Here is a 25,702-nt window from a genome sequence, read left to right as displayed (position 1 = left end):
TGATTATTTGTCTTCAAAACGCAGTTTTGAAGAAGCATGTACCTACACGTTTTTTCAAAACGCAGTTTTGAAAATGCAAAATCTATTTTAAAAACGCATAATCTATTTTGAAAACGCAAAACCAAACACCCCGTTAATTATACATCAACTGAAATAAACGAATGCCGGTACTGACTCCGATAATACTAATACTGGTACCGATGTTGTTTAGTTGGTATTAGATCGATTTGTTACAGTATCGGTACTCCTGATATTTACTATACCAAAATTTACTTTATTTTAAATACAACTTAGTTTTTCAATAAAAGAAATGTTTATGTTAAAAAAAAATATTAAACTGCGTATTTAGTTTCTTTTCTTAGAAAAGTTAATAGACGCAAGTTATGAGATAAAAACAAAACTATTAGAAAAGTAATAGGTTAAAAGAGCATATTTATTGGGGTAATTTCATATATACCCCAAAAACTTGCAAAAATATCATATATACTCATGCAAAAGTATAAATATCATATATATACACTTACAAAGTAGTTGAAATATCATATATATCTGATTCTTTAGAAACAATTTAATAAATGACAATTTTACCTTTATTTTTTTAAAACATGTTGGGGTTGAATTATTTTAACATATGAAATTATATTTATTAAAAATAAAAACCATTTAAATACATTAAAAATTAAAAAAAAAACAAGTTACAATCCATGTCATCACTCGACGTTAGCATCAAATAAAAGAGAAAAAAGAAACAAAAATCCACATCACCACGGTTATCTACGAAATGGATGAAAAAACCCTTAATTTTAATGAAGAATGAATGTTGAGTGACCAGAGTGGAACACTTTTGAAACTTGAGTGACCTAATTGGAACACTTTTGAAACTTGGTTACTATTCTACAAAGTTACCCCTATAAAAAATACGAAGTTAAGAAATGAACATATATGAAAACTTGAAGTTAAAAAATAAGGGTAAAATGATCATCAAGTAGATTGTTTTTAACAAATTAGGTATATTTGATATCTTAACTACTTTGTAAAGGCATATACGATACTTTTAGTTCTGGTTGGGTATATAGATGAACATTTGGTATCAAATACCAATCCCGATCCCGAAAATACTTTACCGATTTTTTTTCGGTACCGGAAACGGTATCTACTTTTTTGGCATTTTCGATATCGGTATCGGTTCGGTACGGTACCGGTAAAATACCGACTTTTACCTTCAAATACCGCTGCCGTACCGATACTATATCGATACTGTACCATACCGACATATTTCGGTAGTGGTACCCAGTTTTGGCGAAATTTGGGATCGGGATTTTCGGGATCGGGACGGGATCGGGATTTGCTCATCCCTAGTTGGGTATATATGAAAAGAGAAAAAATGCCCGGATAGTCCCTGTGGTTTGTCCATTTTCACCTTTAGTTCCTAACTTTCTAAAATTACAGCTATAGTCCCCAACGTTTGAAATTTCGTTCCCGGATAGTCCCTGAAGCGGCTAGAGGTTAGTTTTTTTATGTTAAGTGGGTGTGAAATGACAAGATTGTCCCCCTCATCTTCTTCCTCTCTCATTCACACACACACACACACTCACACACACACTCTCTCTCTCTATAAAATCCACCTCCACCTGCACCTTAAACCCACCACCACCACCGTCACCTTCAACCCACCATCACAACCTCCAGCGACACCTTCACCATCGTAAAACCTCCACAATCGCTGCCCTAGAAGTCGGTCTATACATCGAAGCCCTAAGCACTCGAGCTTTATTATTCGAATCGATTCGGTGTCTACCGGACTCTCTTCACGATCTCGAACACTTGAAACTGTTGTACAATTCAATTCTCCATTCAACCTCGTCTCTCTTCCACTCCCTCATCTCTCCTCTCATCCACACACGCATGCTGTAAGTATCCCCTCAATTTTATCAAATTTAATCGCGTTTGTTTATGGTGGGTTCTAATTCTGATTAATATTCAATTGGGCTTTTCGGTTTGTTGGAAATTCGATTTTTAATTACTAATTTGCTATTTTTGTGCCCTGTTTATGTTCTCTGTTCGCACTGTTTGAATTGAAGCTCAATGGGTTTGATTTACTGATTATTGGTTCAGTTTATAAATTCTAATTGCATTTATGTGTTTGAATCATGATCGGTTGAATTGGGCTTATGGGTTTGCTGAGATTGAGAGAAAGAAAGCTTCTACAGCTTTACAGGGAAGGGATTGTTGTTTTTAGCAGTGTTTTTATAATATAGGTGGAGCACACAATATAATTAAATTTCTTTTTTATTGTTTTAATTTTTATGTTTAATAGTAAGTGTATTTTAGTAATTTCACATCCACTTAATACCAAAAACTAACACTCATCCGCGCCAGGGACTATACGGGAACGAAATTGCAAAAGTTTGGGACTATAGCTGTAATTTTAGAAAGTTAGAGACTAAAGGTAAAAAATGGGCAAACCACAGGGACTATCCAATATTTTTCTTATATGAAAATTTTAAAAGTTTGTAAGGGTATATATGAAATTAATCCTATGATATTGGAGTGATATTGAAACTTAAAAATAGAATATAAAAAAAGTTAGAGTTAAGTGCAATTTGTCTTTCTGTGCTTTGATGACAGAAGCAAGTTTCCCCCTGAAAGGTTTTTTTTTGGTACTTTGTGCCCTCGTGTTTCTAAAATGTAGCATCATGCATCATTCTATCAAACAGACGTTAGTTTAAACATTTGACTTTAGGTGAAAAGACATCACTCTCTCAAATGTTTAAATGCTTTGTTTTACCAATAACCCACCACATCATTTTTCTTTCTAACTAATTATAGCCCTGAGTGTGTTATGAAAAATGGATTAGAATCAACATCGATAGGACCCAAGACCTCACATGTTAATAATTAACTTCGAAGTAGACTTACCAACCAACACCTATAAACATATTAAACAAATTACTTTCCTTTAAAATTGGTACAAATATTAATTTTTTTATACAAATACGAAAAGATGCAATAACTAGACAAAGAATATATATATATTTATCAACTCTATTTTTATATAAAATTGAACAATAATGTTATTAAATTACACCAATATAGATCGAAATGGGCAAGATCTAAATGAACCTATCATCAGCGAAGAGTTTTATCTTCTTGTACTAATTTCAACTAAATAAGCGATGTTCTCCTTCAAATTTAGGTAACATACGCATACTAAAAGACATGATTTTTTTTTGAACGGTAAGGAACTACGTGCCAACCACCGTGACACAGGGCACTGTGGGCAAGGTCGACTACTCGACCGCTGCCAGCCCCTTCGCTCTCCCCAGATGCGTGGAAACCCGCCCGAAGGCACGACAGTGGAATAATTGGTAAAATCTCGCCTCCCATTCAAGTCGAGCCGGTGCCACCCGTATTCACTCTTCACCTGGATGCCGCAAAAATTAATGAGAAAAGTAAGAATCAAACCTGGGTCACAAAGAAAATCAATTCTTTTCCAACCACTCCACCACTACCTATTGGCTAAAAGACATGAATTAATTTGATGGGAGTGTAAACACCCACTATACTCTATTTTCCTTGATTAAATTATTTGTCTTGTATGCTTTCTTAGTAAGGTTTTAAAACGAGACTAAATGATCGATCCTGACAGTATCAATATATATTTTCAGGTTCTTAAGGAGATACGGTGTGGGACGCGGCAATGCTCGGCAAACAGGTTTGCCGATCGGCAAACACCGCCGCCGACAATGTCGGTACGCGGCAAACAAAGAAAATCGGTGTAGGTTTGCCGATTGTTAATGCATGCCTGTTGCCTTTTTTTCACCCCATTCCAACGGTAATATTACCGTTAAATGTAAAAAAAAAAAAATTGTTTTTTAAATTGTTTTTTCACCCTATATAAATACTACTCACACATTTTAAAAAAATACACCATACTCTACATACTCTCTCAATCTACTCTACACTTTGAAAAATATGGAAGGCTCAAAGAAGGGTGATCGCATGTTTTATTTTTATTTAAGATGTAATGGTTTATTTTTAATTAAAATGTAATGCTTTATTTTTATTTTTAAAAAGTTTATGTTTTTTCCATTTTATCTTAAATATAAAAAAACATAAAATAAAAAAAAAGTTTGCCACTCAGCAAGTGTTTAAACCACTGCCAACAATTTTCAGCAAAGTTTAAACACTTTTGCCTAATTGACATGGCACGCTCTGATTGGTCGGTTTTTTGGTTTGCCACTTTAAAGTGTTTAACCACTCCTTATACCCTAAGTACCAATTAATCATAATAAGCACTAATATGTCTAAATGTGTGCGCTATTAACTCAAATTAATGCAAGCATTATACCCCCATAAAATATAATTAAATCAAACACCTATTAGATAGTCGGTTTCGTATTCTATATTTTTTTAACAACGGAATTCTATAATTATAGAACGGCCAACATATGCTGTAAAAACCCAGCTGTACAATGCTTTTCTTATTCTATATGTGTGTTCGTTGTATGTGTTAGGTGTTTGATTTAAGTGATTAATTTCTTAGGGTGGAGGGAGTGGTCTCGGGGAAGGGATCGGGGATTGGGGTTTCCCGAGCGGTGATGCTTTGCCGGCCCTGGTTCGGTGATCGGTGAGAGGTTTCGGCGGCGACTACTCACCGAGTCGGGGAAGAGAAGTGATGGAGGAGAGAGAGGGGGTTAATGGTGGGCCCTACCCTTTTTCAACCAATCATAATTTTTTAAAAAATTGTTTACCACTCTCCAATTGTTTGACCATTGCTAGTGATTGAGTGCAAAATGTGGAGTGGAATGAGGACTTGACATGACATGACATTATTGGTTAGAAAATAAGTTAAACACGCCCCAAATGGTGACCACTCCCTCCACCCTTACTCATACAACCAATATTTATATTTACGATATATGTATAATTAGATAGCTAATATGATTTCAATAAAAGGTAAAAACACTAAACCCGTATAAACTTTCGATATTTTTTTAACCAAAAGCTAGTTAAACATTTACATTCAATGATGTAAGAATATATCTGATATATACACTTGTATGGTCATTATTATCAATTTATCATTTATATTATAATTAATCGTTGACTTACTGCTGCTATTCGCTTAATTTGAAAATACCCGATGAACGTTTTTTACTTTACTAAGGGTTTCTCATTGGGTGTATATAATACTATATATAAAGCTTATCAGAGAGGATTTAAGGTTGGTCACCAACATAACACCATCACCATTATTCACCTCCCTCTATCTCTAAATATCATGATCTTCTAGATCATATTAAACATTATAACCGTACACCCTAAATGAGAACCCGATCAGTCAAGAACATCCCACTCTTCATTAATGCGGTACACTGGCTAAATCTGGTACACACTTTCTAACTTCTTGTTTCTATCATGTTTATCTAAAGAATTGATCTTAGTGACTTGTATCTAATTTTCATCTAAAGAACATCCTAATCTTCATCTTAGTGACTTGTATCGAATCTATCACCTATGGGTCAAGGTCTTAAAGAAATCAATTCATATATACTTACTAGGTTTCCTTCTAAATATGCCCATAAGTTTTCTTAGTGAAATTAAGACATTCAAGAAATCAGATCTAACATATATGGCAGGCTCCCACGTCATGTATATCATTGAAACTTATCTTGCAGGATTCCTAGAGATCTAAAAGGTTCGTGGGAGGACTAAGGGTCTTAATAATAACTTGCAAGAGTTGCAAGAGGCAGGAGAGTGAAAACTTGATATTACTTCAATTGACATCTCTTGTATAAGATATTGCTCCATCACAACTTGTTTGCTTAAAATCTAATGCTACTCTTACATAAGTTGCATTATTGCTAAATGTGGGCACATTCAAATTTCATATTAAATCTAAAGTAATCCTCAAACAAGAGAAACTGCAACGCATAACATCATTAACTTGTCTATGTATTAGAATCTATTGGTCTTGTAATATTGACCCAAAGCATGTTGAATTCCTAATGACTTATAAGGTCAGTGGGAGCAGTAAAAGTCCTTATCATGACTTGGCAGACGTATAAAATTTAACTCCGATTACATCTTTTGTATACCACACTACATCGATTCTTATACACTTAGAATACTGAAAGTGATAACAACCTAATCAAGAACTAATACATGAAACTGAAAATCCTAATAAACCCGATAATCAACTCAGGATGTCATTTTGATTTAAAAGCCTACTAACTTTGATGATTATGTATCCTCCCCAACAAAAGTTGAAATGGCTATTAGAAAGTTTATCGATCCTACCCCCTATGAATAAGCCATGAGTATCAACCAGTTTTCTAAATAGAATAAAACTATTTAAGCAAAATTGATTGTATGTGTCTGAACAATGTTTGGGATTTGGTGGAATTACCTAAGGGTATTCATAACTAAACCAAATCCGAATACAAATGTTAAGACACTAAAAAACATGATTGATTGGTAAAGCTTATATTCAAGAGGGAATAAATTATCAAAGCATCTTCTTATTTGTCTTAGAAATGTTTTTTAGGACCATCACTGTTCTTATAGCTTATAATAACTTAGAGCTACATTAGACAGACATTAACACAACTTTCCTTACACAAAGACTTATGTGTTCATATAACAACCTGAAAGTTCTAAACTAAAGGTCAAGAACACTTACTTTTTAAGTCTATGAAATCCATCAAAATGTAATGAAATTTTAATGCAATTCTTTTAATCAAGAATTAAGTAGATTAATGCAGCTACCTCAAGATGAGTGGGATCAATCAGTGTAAATTTGTCCTTGTATTGATGAAAGTATTTTGACAAGTATAGGTTAGATAAATCAAATAATTGTTCACACATACTTTGACATAATGAATCTCAAAGATACCTACAATGTGATAGATATCAAAATATGCCGAGATGGACCCAACAGGACATTGGTTTCTTCCCATAAGCGTTACTTTAAAGCGGGTCCTTACACATGTAACATACAATATTGCTCTCCTTTGGAGGCTAATAGGATACATGAGATTACTTCCTTATGTTTCATTAACTAAAAGCCTTGTGAAGGTTCAAGTCTATATTCGTTTAGATTTTGCTCACACTGTTGAACATTAGACGAGTCTAGATTATTGTGAAGCATCTTACAATATCTTTAAGAATTGAAAGACTATAATTTAAAGAAGAAGCGAGAACTCAAACCGGTTGATTACTCTTACTTTAAATTTGTTGTATTTAAAGGAAAGTAAAAGTAAATTTGGGGTATATCCTTATGTCAGCAAACAAATCTATTTCATGGAGGAGTCATAAAAAACTAATAATACAACCTAAGTTATAATGACATAATATATTGCTGTTCACAACGCAAATGTCATTTAATGTTGTTGAAAGGTTATCAGTGGACTCATACTATATTAATTCCATATAAATACTATACTGAAGAATTATTGTGATAAGTCAGCAACCCCGTTTCCTTGAACAATAATAGTTCGAAAGGTTCGACATTAAATTTCAATACGAAAGTATTGTTCGTTTATGAACAAGTAGAGGAAACTAAATCTGTATATCGAATACATTTATGATATACAGGTCAATCACTCATAAGTATTATATAAGCGCTTATAATAATGATGGGTTTACTGATAACCATATACAACTGCCTATCTTACTATGAATTATTAATTAATTAATTTTCCTCTTCTGTTTAGATTTGTTTGTCTCTAATATATGTTGATGCTAGCCTAAAAGACATCTAGACAATTTTATACAAATCAACGTTAAGGGCTTATTTGTCAATTGATCCTAACTACAAAGGTTTAAAATTTGGGATTATAGTATGATTATTGGGGGTCTTGAGTTGAATCTCATTTCAATAACTATATCTCTCTACTACGATTTTGATGTAAAACTAAAATGAGTATTAACTCATGATCATGCTTATCTAATACTCATACTAAATGATAACTTGGCCAAGTGGGAGAATGTAAGAATATATATATATATATATATATATATATTCATTTGACCATTATTATCATTTATATTACAATTTATCATTAACCTTGTTGCCCCAGATCACTTAATTGGTAAATATTGGATGGATGTGTTTACCCTTACTAGAAGAATATGGTTTCCTCTTCGTTGTATATATAGAGCTTATTAGAGAAGGTTTAAGGTTGGTCACCACCATAACACCATCACCATTATCCACCTCACTCTCTCTCTAAATATCATGATCTTCAAGATCATATTAGCCATCATGACCGTACACCCTATGCGGAAACCCGATTAGTAAAAAAATATCCTAATCTTCATCAATGTAGTACATGGCTAAATCTAGTACACGCGTTCTAGCTTCTTGTTTTTGTCATTTTTATTTTAAAAAAATGATCAACAAATGATAGTTGGAATAACAATTGAGTTTGGAAAAAGTTACAAAAATGATGATCTTGAACTAACCAAGAGCCCTTCAATGGTCAAACACTAGAGTATAAGAATAGGATTAGGTTCAAGAGTGAACACTAGTGTAGCTTGCGAACTGAGTGAACTAATCCGGGTCATACACGTGTGTAGATCAATGACCAGGATTTGATGTTGAAATACACTAGCGTATTTTACGATTTGATGATAAGATCCTGGCCATACACGTGTGTAGATCAATGGTCAGGATTTGTTCACTCAGTTTGCAAATACACTAATGTTCACTCTAGAACCCCACCCTAAGAATATATGTAAGTCAAATGATCATGTGTGTTAGATTAGACCTTTGATGATTTATATGTGTTTCTTTATGTATGAGACAAAGGCATGAGACATATATATGGATGATTTATTACCTAGTTCGTGTGAATAGGTAATAAGTGTCCTATTTCAGTAAACATGATATGTCCTTTGCTAAATGTAATGTATTATTTGACAACTTACATTAGAAAAGAGGATTTCAAGATGAGGGAATGTTAGAGGGTCCTAATCCGTTCTTCGTTCTCATTGATATACATAATATTGGGGAAGATCCACTAAAAAGTGGGTTTTGCTTAAGTAGCCTTAGAGGGACTGTAGAGATGACACGTGACACTCTTTATAAATAGAATGAAAGGGCATTTTGGTCTTAAAACACAAACTCCCACCCCTTTTGTTTTCTTAAAACACAACACAAAAAATATAGTATATAAAAATCTAGCACAAAAAAATTAGTACAAAAAAATTAGCATAAAAAATCCAATACAAAAAATTAACAAAAAAAAACGTAACACAAAAAATCCAGTATAAAAATACAGAACAAAAATGTTATGTGAATAGAAATACAACACAATTTTTTGGGTTTTGTAATAGTTATATTTTATATAGCAATATGGTACTTAAATTTTAGACAAATTCAATTTTTTAACCTACCATAGATAATATGATATCATTATTGTGCGATTATACTCCATTAATATGTATTATTATGTGTGGTTATGATGGTTCCAAAAGATCTCTTATGGTATATGTGTTTAAGGGTGGGGAGTATCTTCTCCAAACATCCCAAATGGAATATTAGCGCTTTCCCTCTACTCATCAAACTCCCCAAAATGCATGTAAACTCTCCCAAATGATATACACACTGATGTGTGCAAAATGCAACATATGAATTACATAATATGAGACATAAAACTAATCCTTTTTTAGTACTAATGTTGGAAAAGCGCGTTTCTTTCTTCCTTTTGAATTTACAGGACTAAACGAGCTTAAAAGAACAAAAGGAACAAATAAGCAACAAAAACCAACATAAATACAAGAAGAAGGAATAAAGTGACATGCCCGACCCCTCGGCAGCATCTCCCAAGACAAAAATAGAAGACATAACCTGACCACGGGGCCGTGCCCAGCTGAGCATGGGGTGTGGTCAGGCCCTGCACAACAAGACAAACATGCAGAAGCTTCTAGACCCACCACAGAGCCGTGCCCAGCTCTCCACGAGGCGTGGTCAACTCTTAGATTTGTAGAATCTTGATAGTACAACAAAGAGTTGACCACGGGGTCTTGCCCAGAAGACACGGGGTCGTCTGGGGCCCTCTGCTGACAATTGCAATTAATGAAGGAAGAGAAAAGGATGGCCACGGGCCGTGCCCACTGGACACAGGGCGTGGCTAGGAATCTGTTCAGACTATAAATAGGGGTGCTTGGTTCACTTCAAAGGCATCCCTTGGCAAACCACTTCTCTGCCACTTTGCCACCACTCCACCACCACCACTACAACACCAACACCCACTACCATCATCCATCATCCATCTTTAGAGTGTGTAGTAGTCTCGGGATCCAAGATTGATCGTAAGAGTTCTTGTCAATCAAAGGCCATGTTTGGCTAAACTCTTACATGACTTGGTGAAGACAAGTCTTTAATGTATTACTTTTGATTTTTAATCTTTCGGCACTTTTTAATTGGTTTGTATTATTGACTTTAATAACTAGTTTCTTATGTTGAAAGTGAATTTTCTTTACCATTTCTTCATGATGTAATTGATTTGCTCATTCGTGTCTTTACGGTCTATATAAATCGCGTTAACTACCTGGAAGGGGGTTAGGAAGGTGGTTTGGTAAAGTTCTTGTCTCGTTCAGTGTATAGATCCTGCGAGGACTTGGTTCAAGCGTACTAGGACCTCCTCCAATGCCCAACGGTATTGGATGGCGGGGGTGCGAATAGCTTGAACCCCTCATATGTAAACCACTATTAATACTTTAAAACGGCTTTTTGGGATTGTATCCTTGCTGACTCAAACCACTTAGCCGAGGGTAACGTCACGTTCAAAAGAGGGGCCTACCACTTTTCGCATTAATAACTTACTTAATTGTCTTTCAATATTCTAACCATTTGGGATTGTATCCCTGCTGACTCAAACCACTGGGTTGAGGGTAACGTCACCTTCAAAAGAGGGGCCTACTACTATAACTAAGATAATCTCTTAAAAAGTCCGAAAGTGCGAAATCATCAAAGGATACACTAAAGATGAGTTGGATCCAAGTGATTCTATCTTGTCTATTTGTTTTTCATTTTATTTATCTTTTCATTTTTAGTTTTATTTTCTTGTTTCAAAACTTTTCTCAAAAATTTGGATCGATTAGACGTTGAGGATAAACCGGTACTAAAAGCTCTTGTGTCCTTGGACGACCTCGGTATCTTACCAACACTATACTACGCTCACGATGGGTGCACTTGCCCAAGTGTGTGTTTAGTGTTACTACAATATCGTGTTTTATAAATTTAAAACTTGACTAATGCGTAAAATTGGCTCAAAAATATTAACAAAATCATATTGCACTTCACGCACACCATACACACATAAGTAGGATCAAATACAAACCAAGTTTTATGTAAAAACAGTAAGAACCAATACCAAGCCACCGCATGACATTTATTTAGTTTATAAAGAGGGACATTTTTTTACTTTTGTTTTAATGTTGGTTTTAGGGATTCCTATTTTTATACAATTTGTTGTTTTTTACTACAATTATGTTTTCCATAAATACATCAAAAAATAATTTTAAAAAGTCAATCCATTAAACAACCCATTATTGTTTTGAACTCATCGTCTCATTAAACATTCTTATTCTTTTTCATCTAATCCTAATCCTATATGCTATGTTAATTCGACATGTAATTATCACCCATTAATGTAAAGTTAATATTAGCACATCAAAACTATCACAAACGTTTTATGCTGATTATACATTTTTGTCTGCCGATTTCATAAATCGATACGTTAATCTCATAAAATAATATGCTACTTATTTAAATATTTGTTTTACTCATATGAATTTATCTATTGATTATATAATTTTATGTGCTAAATTCATAAATTGATGTAGATAAATATTTGTGTCACTTATATAAATTTATGTATTGAAATCAGCACATACAATTTCAAAACTAGCACAGACATAATCAGCACAAAACATGTTTGAAACTAGCACAAACAGTTTTGAAGTGCTATTTTGAATGCTTTAGAAAAATAATGTCATATTAAAAAATATATATATATATATATAACAATATTATACTCATATTAAAGATAAAAAAAATCTTGATTTTATGGTTTAATTTAAAAAAAAATAACAAAATATATAAAGGTTATTATGTCTAAAAAAATGGAACTAGTAGAAAAAAGTCAACATAAGAAATTTTTTAATCTTAATCATCATATCTATACTTTCTATAAAAGTATAAAACTCGATAACATAAGAAAAGCTGAGGTGGCAGCCATAGAGGCTGCCCAACAATGCGTTTCTTATGTCATTATTGCATCATAAAGCTTAATATATAAAATCACTTTAAATTTAATTTAAACCTCTGCCCATATTCAAAACTCTGCCCATATTCATCTATACAAAACCTCTACCAGATTCAAAATTCAAAATTGTGACTCTAGATTCAAAATTCAAAATTCAAACTGTATATATATATATATATATATATATATATAACATATATGAATCTGACTCCACATTCAAATTTCAATTCATCTCTCTCACTCATATCCGTGAGTATATCTCTGTCTCTCAAATGTAGAGCTCTCATGATTCAGCCGGTTAATCTCCGATTACAGATTTATTCGAACATTTGTTGATTCTGTTTACACATCATCGTTCCAATATCATTGTTCCAACATCGTCGTTCCAATGAAGCTTCCCATCACACATCAACGTTTCAACATCGTTGTTATAATATCATTGTTGCAACATCGTTGAAAGTTGCATGTGCTACCTTCTTTGATGCGAGAGTTGCATGTTAGGTTTGTGGCTTATTTTTTTTAACTATGGTTATACTAATTTAAATTGATTATGAGAAACAAGTGTTCATAATGTTGATAATTTTTATTAACAGTCACATTTTAGAAAGATAAAAATTTACTGAAATATACATAAAATGTTACACACTACAATCAACACTTGCTAGGATTTCGTAGACTCTCGCCTTTCTCCATGCGATTTCATTATCTCTTTTGTTTTATAGATCGGCTGGCATGTCGCAGATTTTTTGATCCTGTTTCAGTAGTTCTGTCATAAACTCTTCTACATTGTTTTTGAAATCCGATGGAGGAGAGTGGAGGACTTCATCAAGCAATCCGATGCTGTTCCAGGTTTTCTTGTAATTATTATCACTGATGATGCTGACTTTTCTGTTTAGTTCTTCATCTGATCTCTTTTCTTTGAGTTACCAGATAGAGAATTGCATTTTAACATCGCTGGTGTCTGACCAGTGGTAGAAGCATCTGTTTGCCATCTAGATTTTTGTTGCTTTTGCTTATTTTGATTTTTTTTTTGACAGACAATGATTTAAAAGTCAATTTGTTGATGTTTTGAATCAAAGTAATCATCAATCTTTTATAGTGTTTAAAATGCATCTATATGGTAAATGAAGAGGTTAATTGTAATTATGATAACCTGTTTTTTTCTTTGAAGGTTTAAAATTTGTCCCTTGGGTTTCTTGATATTTAATTTTATAGTTTTCCCATAAAATCTGAGGTTTTAAAAAGTGTTTGCATTCAAAGGCTGCTGTTTTGAAATATAAATTTATATGTTTATATTAAATGTACACGTTTTTCCCGATTAGATTATTAAATGTACATTGAGTTCAATTCTGACCTCTTGGGCTGTTAGATATTTCACTATATAATATCATTGCCACTTCACCTGTTTTTCATCACGTTTTGCTACTAAGATATCCTTCTTTCACATCACTTTAGTAATATATAACTTAAAATGGCGTCATACACTTCTGCAAAGTCTGATGATTTAAAGTAGCGCTTTATCAAGCAAATTGAGGAACATGTATATGAGGATAGGGCTACTCTTCAAGAGTTGAATAGATGTTTTGATGGACTGCACCTTGGTCTGTTCACGAGAGATTAGGTTTCCAGAAACCTGATGCAGATGCCTTCAACTTCCGTTCGTGACCTTTGTGTTGTTAGTAATATAGAGTGCGGTGACAGAGACGTGGAGTTCACGGCAATGCTCAAGGATATACATCGAGAGGTTCAACACTCGATGGAGTTGAAGCTAAAATTTCTTAATTCTTGCTGTTAGATTCTTAAATTGCTGGCTGTTATTGTTAGATTTGAAAGTTTCGTTGTTCAGTATTTGATGTAGTTGTTGTTCTTTTAATGTCATGAATAAATTTTAATCCTATTAATGTTTGTTGTCGCATTTTACTTTTACTTATTTTAGCAAGCATAAGTGTTATTATATAGTTTTGAATATCATCTGAGGATTGCATATCGATATTGATGTAGATGTGAAATTGTGTCTGAGTTTGATTTAGATTATGTTGATGTTGAATTGTGCCTGAACAGATGTTTGGTAAGTCAATAGAGGTTTAATAGGATTAAAAGTTGGTTTAAGGGTGAACAAATGATTGCAAAGACAAAATATTCTAGAATATCTGATTATGAATAACAGTTTTTTAAAGAATTTGCTCCTCCAAATTACAAAGAGTCAATATCAGCTACTGTGAAAGGTCTGTCGAAGATAAAGTCTGGTAAAAGATAACATCTGCTGATGAATAAAGTCTGAAGAAGCAAAGGTCTGCTATGGGTCAACAGATGTTAAAGAACAACAGATGATATTAAACATATGCTTCTCAACAGAGGTTTTTATAGTAACAGTGGTTAGGCTAATAGCAGATGTTTGGAGTTCGATATTGATGTAGATGTGAAATTGTGTCTGAGCTTGACTTAGATTATGTTGATGTTGAATTGTGCCTGAACAGATGTTTGGTAAGTCAACAGGGGTTTAATAGGATTAAAGGTTGGTTTAAGGGTGAACAGATGATTGCAAAGACAAAATATCCTAGAATATCTGATTTTGAATAACAGTTTTTTTTTTGAAGAATTTGCTCCTCCAAATTACAAAGAATCAATATCTGCTACTGTAAAAGGTCTGTCAAAGCTAAAGTCTGGAAAAAGAGAACATCTGCTGATGAAGAAAGTCTGAAGAAGCAAAGGTCTGCTATGGGTCAACAGATGTTAAAGAACAACAAATGATATTCCACATATGCCACTCAATAGAGGTTTTCATAGTAACAGTGGTTAGGCTAATAGTAGATGTTGGGAGTTTGTTAGGCTATTAGATGTTGCTCACTAGGTGAACAGATCAAGGAGCAATATTTGTATAAGCATGCCGCTGACATCAGTCTTCTCATTCTTAAGAAACAACTGTTTATCCTAACGACTGTTGATTTACCACTGCTGAAAACAACTGTTTTTGAAACCTCTGCTTGGCTAAAAATTCATCCACTGCTGAAAGGTATCGTCTATTGTCATAACTTCTGTTTATCCTAATGACTGTTGATTTACCACTGTTTCCAACCTCTGTTGTTGCCCAACAGAGGTTTCCAAACAATTGTCATCCACTATAACAGTGCTTAGGTTAAAAGCATGATGATGAAAGCATTCTTCTCATTCTTATAAAAAAATTTATTACTCTGCTGCATATTTCCATTTTTGTTTTATCTTCTTCCATTGTGATCATCTTAACTGTCACAACAATCAAAATCAGATGCTAACAATTGGTATCAGAGTTTAGTCAATCGAATTTGATCCCAACAAATCCCACTGAATTGGTTAATCAAAAGCATTAAAATGTCTTCAGAAAATCAAATGTCCATTATTAGAAAATAACTACTTTTGAATTTTTTTTTTTGAAAAATGTTTAAAAGTTTGTTGAAAGCATCTGTTTTTTGAAACTTCTGGTTGGCTAAAAATTCATCCACTGCTGAAAGGTATCGTCTGTTCTCATAACTTCTGTTTATTGTAACGACTGTTGACTTACACTGTTCCCAACCTCTGTTGTTGGCCAACAGAGGTTTCCAAACAACTGTCATCCATTATCACAAGAGAGGTTCTGGCGTCGACAGATGTTAGCCATCAGATATTTGTAACTACTGCCACGTCAGCATTCACTTTTTCACTCCATATAAACCCTGTTTCACCCCCAAATCGAGCTTCTACCACTGCCGTCTCGGATTCAAATTTCTCAAAAGCAGTTTCCATTATCACCTTCTTCTCCGATCATGGCTCTGAACATCAAAAACCCTCACAACTACCTCCCCATCTTCGAGAAAACCAGCAAAAATACCAGCTTTCATTCAATAACTGACTTTTTAACGTCATCAAAATACAAATCAATCCTTACTGCTGATGCTCCGGTTCATAAGGAAACACTCCGACAATTTTGGTTTAATGCTGAAATAGAGTCTGAAGATAATAAGCCAGTTGCCATCACATCTAAAGTCGGAAAAAGTCTGGTTTGAATTTCCCCATCAACAATTTCCACTACATTTGCATTGGACGACTTGGGAGGTAAGACCAACTTTGAAAAACGTGAACTTCATACAGAGTTCATTGAAAGAGGGTATGATGCACAATTAAAGGAAGTTACTATGTACAAACCAAACTTCCCTCCGCCAATGAAATTTTGTTCCATACTCTGTTAACTTGTCTCTCAGCCAAGACCAATGCATTTAATGAGATACTTTTAAACATTCAGTATTTGGGATATGCTATTTTAGCAAAATCTGATTACAATTTATCACAAGCATTGTTTTCTGATTTGTTGACTAATGTGAAAAAAATGAGAAAAAGGTGCTCGTAATAATGCTTTTCTGTTGTATCCAAGACTTCTAAGCTACTACCTACGAAAACAAGTGTCACAAACAGATTTTGAACAAGGTGTAGCTTTTCAAATAAATAGTCTTACAAGTAAAACTTTTACCAGACTTATGGATAAAGAGTCAAAAGTTTCAAAAATATAAACAAAGGGGGACGAGTCTGTTTTAGATGCGTCCACATCTGTTGCTCAAACCTCTGTTGTTGAGCCAACTGCTCCTAGTGATCATGACAACATAACCAGTGTTGTGAAACGCACACCAACAAAATGCAGAAAGAAACCTGTCACATCCAAAAAGCCCACCAAAACCAAACAAAATAAAAAGGGTCCCCTGGAAGATGAGATCCCAGAGGTTAACCCAGTGACAACACAAATGTCACTTGAAACCACTGCTGCTACTTCCTCACTGATGTTGGAAAGATCTCAACCCATCCAAACTACTCAAGTATCCTCACAAAAGGATCATGTTGTAAGCACAGGGACACCACAACATGAAGTAGACCTTTCATATGAAAGTATGCTTAAAAGCCCCTCTCCCAAGGCAATGTCGCTTTCTACACCACAACCATCTTCTCAAGTTCCATCAACAATATTACCTCTGTTTGAAGCAATTGAAATTCAGAATCAAAACAATCCTTCTCACGCACACATTACTGAGAGTATAACCCAACAAATGACTGTCTCTGAACCAATTCAATCTGCTATCCTACAAACAGTTGAGGAGGTTATGCCCCTTGAGTTTTACAAAACTCTTGGTGGTAGTTCAAGTGGAGCAGCCACTACAATTGTTGAACCCATTGGTTATCAGTTGGACAGTGGTTACATCATTAAGACTCCCTTGAAAGCAACCACTCTTGAGGTTAAATCTCTGCTTCAGTGGGAAGTCCCCAGAACCAAGAAAAAGGGGCATTTGTTTCTAATGATATGGAGTCTTCTCCTATTATCAAAACAAATACAACCACCACAGGTGGGAATTCAGATGATCCTATTAAACTAGGTGATGAATTAAGATATAAGGATTTGACGGTTAGAATGTCTACCATTGAAACATCTGTTGCTGAAATGAATGAAATGATGAAGCAGATGATGGAACTTTCTAAAAGTCAACCTAGCACTAAGCAAATTGCCAATGAGCTTTGGAATTCTGTGCAACCCATCCTTCAAGCTCAGAGGAATTTGGCTAAAAGTAACCACAATTCCCATTCGGAACTTATCAGAAATATGGTTGATGCTAGGTATAAAGATACACAAGCAGATGTTTGGAACATTAAGGAACATCTGTTCAAACTTACTGGCTCTACCCCTACATCAATCTTTGAGAAAGATGATGATGATGATGCCAAAAAAGGGGAGAAAAATTCACCGCGAAAGTTGCCACCTGATTCAAAAGCTAAATCAAAACAAAAGGTGCAACAACAGCGAGAGTCAGCTGAACAAAAATCTTCTGCAAAAGCTTCAGAAGCTGGAAAGGAAAAATGGATTGATGAGATCCTAAACAAGAAAGCTGAAGAGATAGCTTTGGAAAAGTAGAAGAAGAAAGATACAAAGGAAAGCACTGCTACTCCTATAGAAATTGTATCCTCTGCTAAACCTAAACCCAACCCTTCTCAAGAAAAACCACCACAAAAGAAGGAGAAAATAGCTTCAACACCATCATCACCAATTCACCCAATAGATGCTGATACAACAAAAGTATCAGCAGAAGTTAGCCAAACAGCTGCTGAGACACCAGTTGTTTCAACGAAGTTTGTCAAACATCTGCCATGATCATTTTCACTACACCAACAACAATCCAACCACCTCCAACATCACAAAGATTTCCCACACATTCACCTTCACCACCAAAATGTTCTCCTTCACCAGAAAAACCTAAACCCAAACCTTCTCCAGAAAAACCACCACAAAAGAAGGAGAAAATAGCTTCAGCACCATCATCACCAATTCACCCAATAGATGCTGATACAACAAAAGTATTAGCAGACGTTAGCCAAACAGCTGCTGAGACACCAGTTGTTTTAGTAGAAGTTTATCAAACATCTGCCATGATCATTTTCACTACACCAACAACAATCCAAACACCTCCAACATCACAAAGATTTCTCACACATTCACCTTCACCACCAAAACGTTCCCCTTCACCAGAAATCATGTCCACGCGCAAGAAAAAAACTCATGTTGTGTTAGAAGATGATGAGGAGATTAAATCACCAATCCCCGTATCATCTGCCCCCATTTAAAACATTCCATCCTCATCACTTCCACCCAGAAAACCCACTTCTTCCCTTCCAATTGCTACACTACCATCAGTCATTCCTCTGGAAGCTCAATGTCCTCTGGAGTTAGTCATTATTAAAGGTGAAATTGAATCATTCTTCATAATAGAGGATCCATCTAAAAGATCCTTCCCATTTCTTTATGGCTATAAGAAGCCTCAAAACTTAGATGAGTATCTGAAATTAAAAGCAACACAGCCTGAGGTTATAGCAAGAGAGAATATCATAGGGATGGATGACAGGGAATACCAGAGGTTCTTATCATTTCAGCTTAGTAAAGTCAGAAAACTTGAAGACTTTGCTAAGGACCTGAGTAAATCCATGTCTGAGAGGCCAATAAATCCTAAGCTCCAGATGCAACTAAGGGATGATTATGTTGAACACATTATGAAGTACAAACCATATAATGCAACCAGAGATCAATTCAAAGACTGGAAATCAGATGCTCTTAGAGAAGAAATCAATAGAATAAAAAAAAAATGCGCAATGATCCTCTGGTAAAGCCAACTCCACCTAACTGGAAGAAAGTCAAACCGGTGGATTCAGATGAGGCATTGAAGTTTAAAAGAATGAGAGCAGAGCTTATGGCTGCTGGTTATGGTTCAGCTAGATCCATTGCCAGATGGTCTAAACTCAACATAGTTGAGACCTACAAAAGGTTGGAAGAACTTAGAGCTAAAGATCCAAATGTTCCTCAAAAGCCAGTCTATCCTCAACAGACCCATACTCCTAAAAAGCTTCTCTCATCATCTGCTTTACCTGCAAATGCCTTAAGACAACTAAAAAGGCAAAAGCAGACTGATGAGGAAGATGAGCAGAGGTATCAAGAACACAGAAAAACAGGCAACACAATATATGTTTGATTACCAAATTGACCCTGCTGCTGACTCACTTGCTACTCAACTCAGAGAAGCAGTTGCAAATTTAGTTAGCATACCACAATCACCAAACTCATCTTCAATAAGTCTTTTCCGAAGAAAACCAGCTGATCCAAAAATAGTAAAGTGGAAGTCATGCTCAAAAACCCAAGTATTAACTTTGATTAGATCAGATGGTAGTGTTGAAGAGGTTAAAATGTATAGTGCATATAATCTGAATGCATTCGATCTCCAAGATTTGGTGGACCTTCAACTTGAAAGGGATGATGAAGAAGACATGTCCTCTCTAGACTTCGAACTACAATTCAAAGGACAAATCAGGGAGATGTTAAGGAGAAATAAAGATCAGTAATAAAGAAGGGTTTTGCTATCATCTGCTATATAGGGAGATTGTTGGATCAACAGCTGTGACATTGTCTCCAGTAGCATATGTAACCAGAACACAACATGTAGCAAAGGAGATGTTGATGCGTAACAGACTCTTGATTGAGCTTTGGTGAAAGTTGTTGAGGCAGTTGATCGTGTGTTCGTAGTTAATTTTTGTTGAAACTTAAGTTGTATTCAAATTCTATTCAGTTTGTTAGACATCTTTTATATGTACTTATGTCTATAAACAGTTTACATTGTCAATGGGTGGGTACTTCCTTTTTTGGATAGGAGAATGGAAATAGTCGTATGTAATTGATATATTAACCGATGATCTATGTTTATAGTTGTCTATTAGCTATAATATATAAAGCGTTTTGGTACAATATCTATATACCTATCTATACTTTCTATTAAAATGTGTTATGTATGGTTTTCTAAAAACCACCTGTGTTTACACACGGGTTTTACTACTAGTTTAATATAATAACACAATTACTAAAATATCTTTGAAGCTACTATTAGACACTACAAATACTAAGGGCTTGATATGTAATCAATACAAATCATTGATTAAATATATAGACGACTCAGATCTGTTTCTCACTGTTTTTTACAGTTAACATACTTTGTAGCTGATCTTTAACTATACACAAATACATATAAGGGTAAATTACACTTTTCGTCCTTTATGTTTGTACCAGATTGCAACGGATAACCTTTAACTTCAATAATTACAGTCACAATCCTTTATTTGCAAAACTCATTACACTGTACGTCCTTTAGCACTAACCTGGTTAAATTTTTTTGTTAAGTTTATTCACTTAAGGGTATTATGGTCAATTCATACTTTTATTTAAATGTTTAATAAAACAAAAAAAAATGCATATAGATTTCATCTTCCCCAATTTCCTAACCCTAAAACCCTAACAACCACATCTTTCCACCACCAACCTTATCCCGCCGCCACCATCACCACACCCTCACACCACACCTTCTTCGTGTATCCTCTAGGGTTTCTATTCCCATTCTCCATCAACATCATTCTTACTCAGTAATAATCTCATTTCACTATTCTTTCGGTTTTACTACTTTAAATACATACATACATCATCCTTTTGTCTTACATTCTATATCTTCAAAAATACTCTAACTTTGCTTTCACAAGTTTGAATCAAAGGTTTTTAACTCTTTATTCTGTAATCCCTTCAAAACCGGGTGCTTTTTTGCTTTATATTGAACTAGGGTTTCGTTTTTTACTTTTTGGGGGAAAAGTAATAAGATGTGAAAACCACAAATTCGTCAAATTCTGTTAAAATTCGCAACGTTTTGATGCATATTTCACTCTGGAAACCGATAATATCCCACTGCGTATCTCTATTTCCGACAAAAAGAGCTGGAAAAGTTCGGGTCGGGCAAACCGATGAACAACCCGGAACAGACCTATCTGGTCGTCGAAAACTACAGGAAAATAAGCTCCGAGAGGCTCTAGAACAAGCTTCAGAAAATGGGTCACTCTTAAAATCACAAAATATTGACTTTTCAGAGTCAATTGAGAGAGAAGATAATAAGGTTTAGGCAGATCAAGATCACTTGCAAGATTACAGGCTCAAAAGGAGTTCTTGAAAGCAACTTCTTTAGCTGCAGATAGAGTTTATGAAGATGAAGACTATGTTCTTGAGTTTGATGAACCTTTGTTGAAGTTTGTCACAATGTATATAGTATAAAGATTCTAAGAAGATTGATGAGTTGAGGACGTACAGTGAATAAACTTGACGAAGTTTTTTTTTTATTGAGTTAACTGCCATTTTCGTCCCTGTGGTTTGGTCACTTTGGCCATTTCAGTCCATTTTTCAAAAATGCGCCATTTTCCTCCCCGACGTTCTGGAAAGGTGCCATTTCAGTCCAAAAATCATAACCCAGTTAACTCGGTTTGTAAATAAGGACTGATTGTGTAAATTTGTAACATAAAGGACCATTTAAGTAAAATGTATAAATATTAATATAATTATAAAATATATAATATAAAAACACCACCACCACTAGCTCTGCCACCACCACCACCACCGCCACCACAGCCGCTGCCACCACCACCACCACCGCCACCACCGCCACCACAGCCACTGCCACTGCCACCACCACCACCACCACCACCGCCACCACAGCCACCACCGCCACCACAGCCACTGCCACCACCGCCACCACCGCCACCACAGCCACTGCCACCACCATCAACGTCATCATCGTCATCATCTGTTATCATCATCATCATCGATCATCATCGACCTTCATCATCATCATCGCGATCTTAATCATCATCATCAGACCTTCATCACCACTGCCGCTGCTTGCAACTCACCGGAGAAACGACACCCCCACCGTCGCCGGTTCTCTCTCCCGCCTCCTTCTCTCTCTCTCTCTCTCTCTCGTCGTTATCTCTCTCTCTCTCCGACTTTCTCCCTCTCTCGTCTGATCTGTGAGATGTGGAGGGGTGTGTGGTTAGTTTGGTTCGTGGGGGTGTGGGGTGTCGGAAAGATGGCCGGATTTACTTCGGTCACCGGAGTAGAGAGGTAAAGGTGATGGTGGTGGTGATTGCAGAGCATAGAGAGAGAGAGAGTAGAGAGAGAGTGGTGGCAGTGGCTGTGGTGGCGGTGGTGGTGGTGGTGGTGGTGGCAGTGGCTGTGGTGGCGGTGGTGGCGGTGGCGGTGGTGGCGGCGGTGGTGGTGGTGGCAGCGGAGTGGTGGTGGTGGCAGGGCTAGTGGTGGTGGTGTTTTTATATTATATATTTTATAATTATATTAATATTTATACATTTTACTTAAATGGTCCTTTATGTTACAAATTTACATAATCAGTCCTTATTTACAAACCAACTTAACTGGGTTATGATTTTTGGACTGAAATGACACCTTTCCAGAACGTCGGGGAGGAAAATGACGCATTTTTGAAAAATGGACTGAAATGGCCAGAGTGACCAAACCACAGGGACGAAAATGGCAGTTAACTCTTTTTTTATTTATTAAACATCAAAATAAAAGTATGAATTGACCATAATACCATTAAGTGAATAAACTTAACAAAAAAATTTAACAAGGTTAGTGATAAAGGACGTACAATGTAATGGGTTTTGTACATAAAGGATTGTGACTGTAATTATTGAAGTTAAAAGCTATCCGTTGCAATCTGGTACAAACATAAAGGACGAAAACTGTAATTTACCCTACATATAAGGGGGGACGGGGTGGTTCACTAGTGATAGATTCTAGTGATGGGAGCACCCAATCAAATCATGCCATGTCAGCACCCAATATTCTAGTGATAGTGATAGAAATGTAGTGGGGGTGGTATCACTAGTGATGAGATTCCAATGTACAAGTATTAATGCACAATGTACAAGTCCATACCCTATCATCCTCAAAGTTCAACGCGTTACCACCATCACTCGTTATACTTCCACGAGTGATAGAAAGGGGTGGCGGCGGTGTTGAGTGATGAAATAACGAGTGATGACATCTCCATCACGGACCACCCCGGGTGGCCTAACTATATAAAAATAGTATAACGTGAAGAAATGTAATCCTTTGCTCCAAAATATCGTAGTTTAAAAACGTCCTGACTAAATCCAACATAAATACACGCTTTAAAACGTTCTAACTAAATCCAACATAATTCATGTTTAAGTTTAACACATATAATCACTTTTAAGAATAAAATATGATAACCGCAATTGGCTGTATATTTTTATACAACGCCCACTAGAATTTTGTCCAGTAGTTTAATAAATCTAACACACTACCGGTAACTTGTTTTTAGTATATATATAGATTCCATAACTTCAATTTACTATTAATAAAACATTATATACTTTTAAATTTCATGTAAATTCGAACAGAAATAACAAACTCAACTCATTTCCACTCTCTCTCCTCACTTGGTCCTAGAGAGAGAACCGTGAGAGATGGATAACAACAGATGCATAACCATTGATGAAACTTCCATGACGGACGGTTCAAAATCGCACCGCGGTGTTCAACGGTGCAGAGATACAGACGTTACAAGCTCGGGTTCTGTCAAGAGAAGAAAACTTGATGTTTCTTCAGCAGAATTCGGTAGCTGTGATCATGTTTTGTCGTCTTCATGCTTCTCGAATTGTTTACGATTAGATCTGAAGGTAAAATTCAAAATTCTCTACATATGCTTAGTGTGGATATACGTATATTCAAAATTCTCTACATTGCAGGACGAGGTTCATACAGAAGCTGAAACCTTTATGTCCGTTGATGATGGTTTCAGGTAAAATTATGAATGTTTCTTTCAATTGCTACTAATTTATGTATCGATTTGTATCAATTAAAATTCTTATTTATATGATTTACAGCGGAGTAACAAGTTCATCAAGTGAGATTTGTTTAGATTCAGACCATATTGAGACTTTTTCAAGGATGAAGAAGAAGCCACCACCACGGGCGGTTACTTGCCGTCGTAAACCACTGGCAACGGCAGCCAAACTTCCTACAGCGATGGAGATCGAGGAGTTTTTCGCAGTAGCGGAAAAGAAAGAACAAAAACGGTTCTCAGACAAGTAAGTAGCATTAAACACTATTATGTGCTATACATCTAATTAGAACAACATTTTTTAGTTTTTACACTAATTATGTTATTAATTTTATCAGGTACAACTTTGATGTTGTGAATGATGTACCAATGGATGGGAGGTACCAGTGGGTTGGATTAAAGCCATAGATCAAACAGGTGAACATTGAGTAGCACATTAGCTAAGTTGAACTCTATATTATTACTGCATCATTTTAGATTTAGAAGCTTCTGCTGCAACAACTCCGTATTCATCCCTACTTATCTTATCTGGTCCATCAAGGTGTGTCAGTAACTTTTGTGGGGTAGGGATTTGAAGTTTTGTACCCACAATATCATATACAGAAAATACAACAAATTCATTCTATATATTTTTATTTGTTCTTTTTCTATCAACTTTGTTTCAATTAATTAATTATTGGTTAACCCACAACATCATTCCATTTTTGGGAATTAAGGGTCCGTACTTTTGGATGTTACTCATACATTGGGCATGTTATTGTATGTACATATTTCTTTTGTTAGACTATGGGGTGTGGAGAGGCTTGGGTTGGAGGCATTACTCGACACATAGCGAAAGTGAGATCCACAAGCTAATACTAAAAAAACTAGGGGTGTGGTGGGGCGTCGCTTAGCTGGGCGTGGCCAGCCATGTGGAATTTTTTGAAAACACTACAAAGAAAATTAAAAAAAAAAAATACATTGAATCAGCCAACCACAGCCCTCCATGTCCCCCCCCCCCCCCCCGGGCCAGGCAAAATCTCCACGCCAAGCAACGCCAACCAAAACGCAAACTCGGGGTGGAGCACCCGACGTTAAAGAGCCAAAACACCCACACTCCAACGCTCACACCCACCGGTCTTATGCATGTGTGTTTAAAGTGTGATCAATGTACATAATTTTATGGTTTTGAGTTCAAGATGAACCAGATGCATCATG

General features: G+C 35.5%; 2 protein-coding genes across 2 annotated transcripts; both read left to right on the top strand.

Annotated features, from left to right (window-relative positions):
• The first annotated feature begins 18,416 nt into the window (after positions 1–18,416).
• On the top strand, positions 18,417–18,890 carry LOC110918922 (extensin-like). Its single transcript, XM_022163200.1, has one exon. The coding sequence runs from the start codon at positions 18,417–18,419 to the stop codon at positions 18,888–18,890; it is 474 nt and encodes a 157-aa protein (XP_022018892.1).
• Positions 18,891–24,028: 5,138 nt separating this feature from the next.
• LOC110915760 (cyclin-dependent kinase inhibitor 7) lies at positions 24,029–25,159 on the top strand. Its single transcript, XM_022160514.2, has 4 exons — positions 24,029–24,341; positions 24,411–24,463; positions 24,549–24,752; positions 24,844–25,159. The coding sequence occupies exons 1-4, from the start codon at positions 24,129–24,131 to the stop codon at positions 24,911–24,913; spliced, it is 540 nt and encodes a 179-aa protein (XP_022016206.1). The 5' UTR covers positions 24,029–24,128; the 3' UTR covers positions 24,914–25,159.
• Positions 25,160–25,702: the final 543 nt, after the last annotated feature.

This window comes from Helianthus annuus, chromosome 16, assembly GCF_002127325.2.
Source record: "Helianthus annuus cultivar XRQ/B chromosome 16, HanXRQr2.0-SUNRISE, whole genome shotgun sequence".
NCBI classification, from domain to species: Eukaryota; Viridiplantae; Streptophyta; class Magnoliopsida; order Asterales; family Asteraceae; genus Helianthus; species Helianthus annuus.
This window is presented reverse-complemented; position numbering and strand designations above follow the sequence as displayed.

What these genes read in the sequence shown, in the direction of transcription:
- LOC110918922 (XM_022163200.1), top strand. Translation starts at nt 18,417, where the DNA reads ATGATCATTTTCACTACACCAACAACAATCCAACCACCTCCAACATCA.
- LOC110915760 (XM_022160514.2), top strand. Translation starts at nt 24,129, where the DNA reads ATGGATAACAACAGATGCATAACCATTGATGAAACTTCCATGACGGAC. An exon ending in GTTTACGATTAGATCTGAAG is followed by an intron (nt 24,342 to 24,410) that starts GTAAAATTCAAA and finishes TCTACATTGCAG; the next exon opens with GACGAGGTTCATACAGAAGC. An exon ending in TCCGTTGATGATGGTTTCAG is followed by an intron (nt 24,464 to 24,548) that starts GTAAAATTATGA and finishes TATGATTTACAG; the next exon opens with CGGAGTAACAAGTTCATCAA.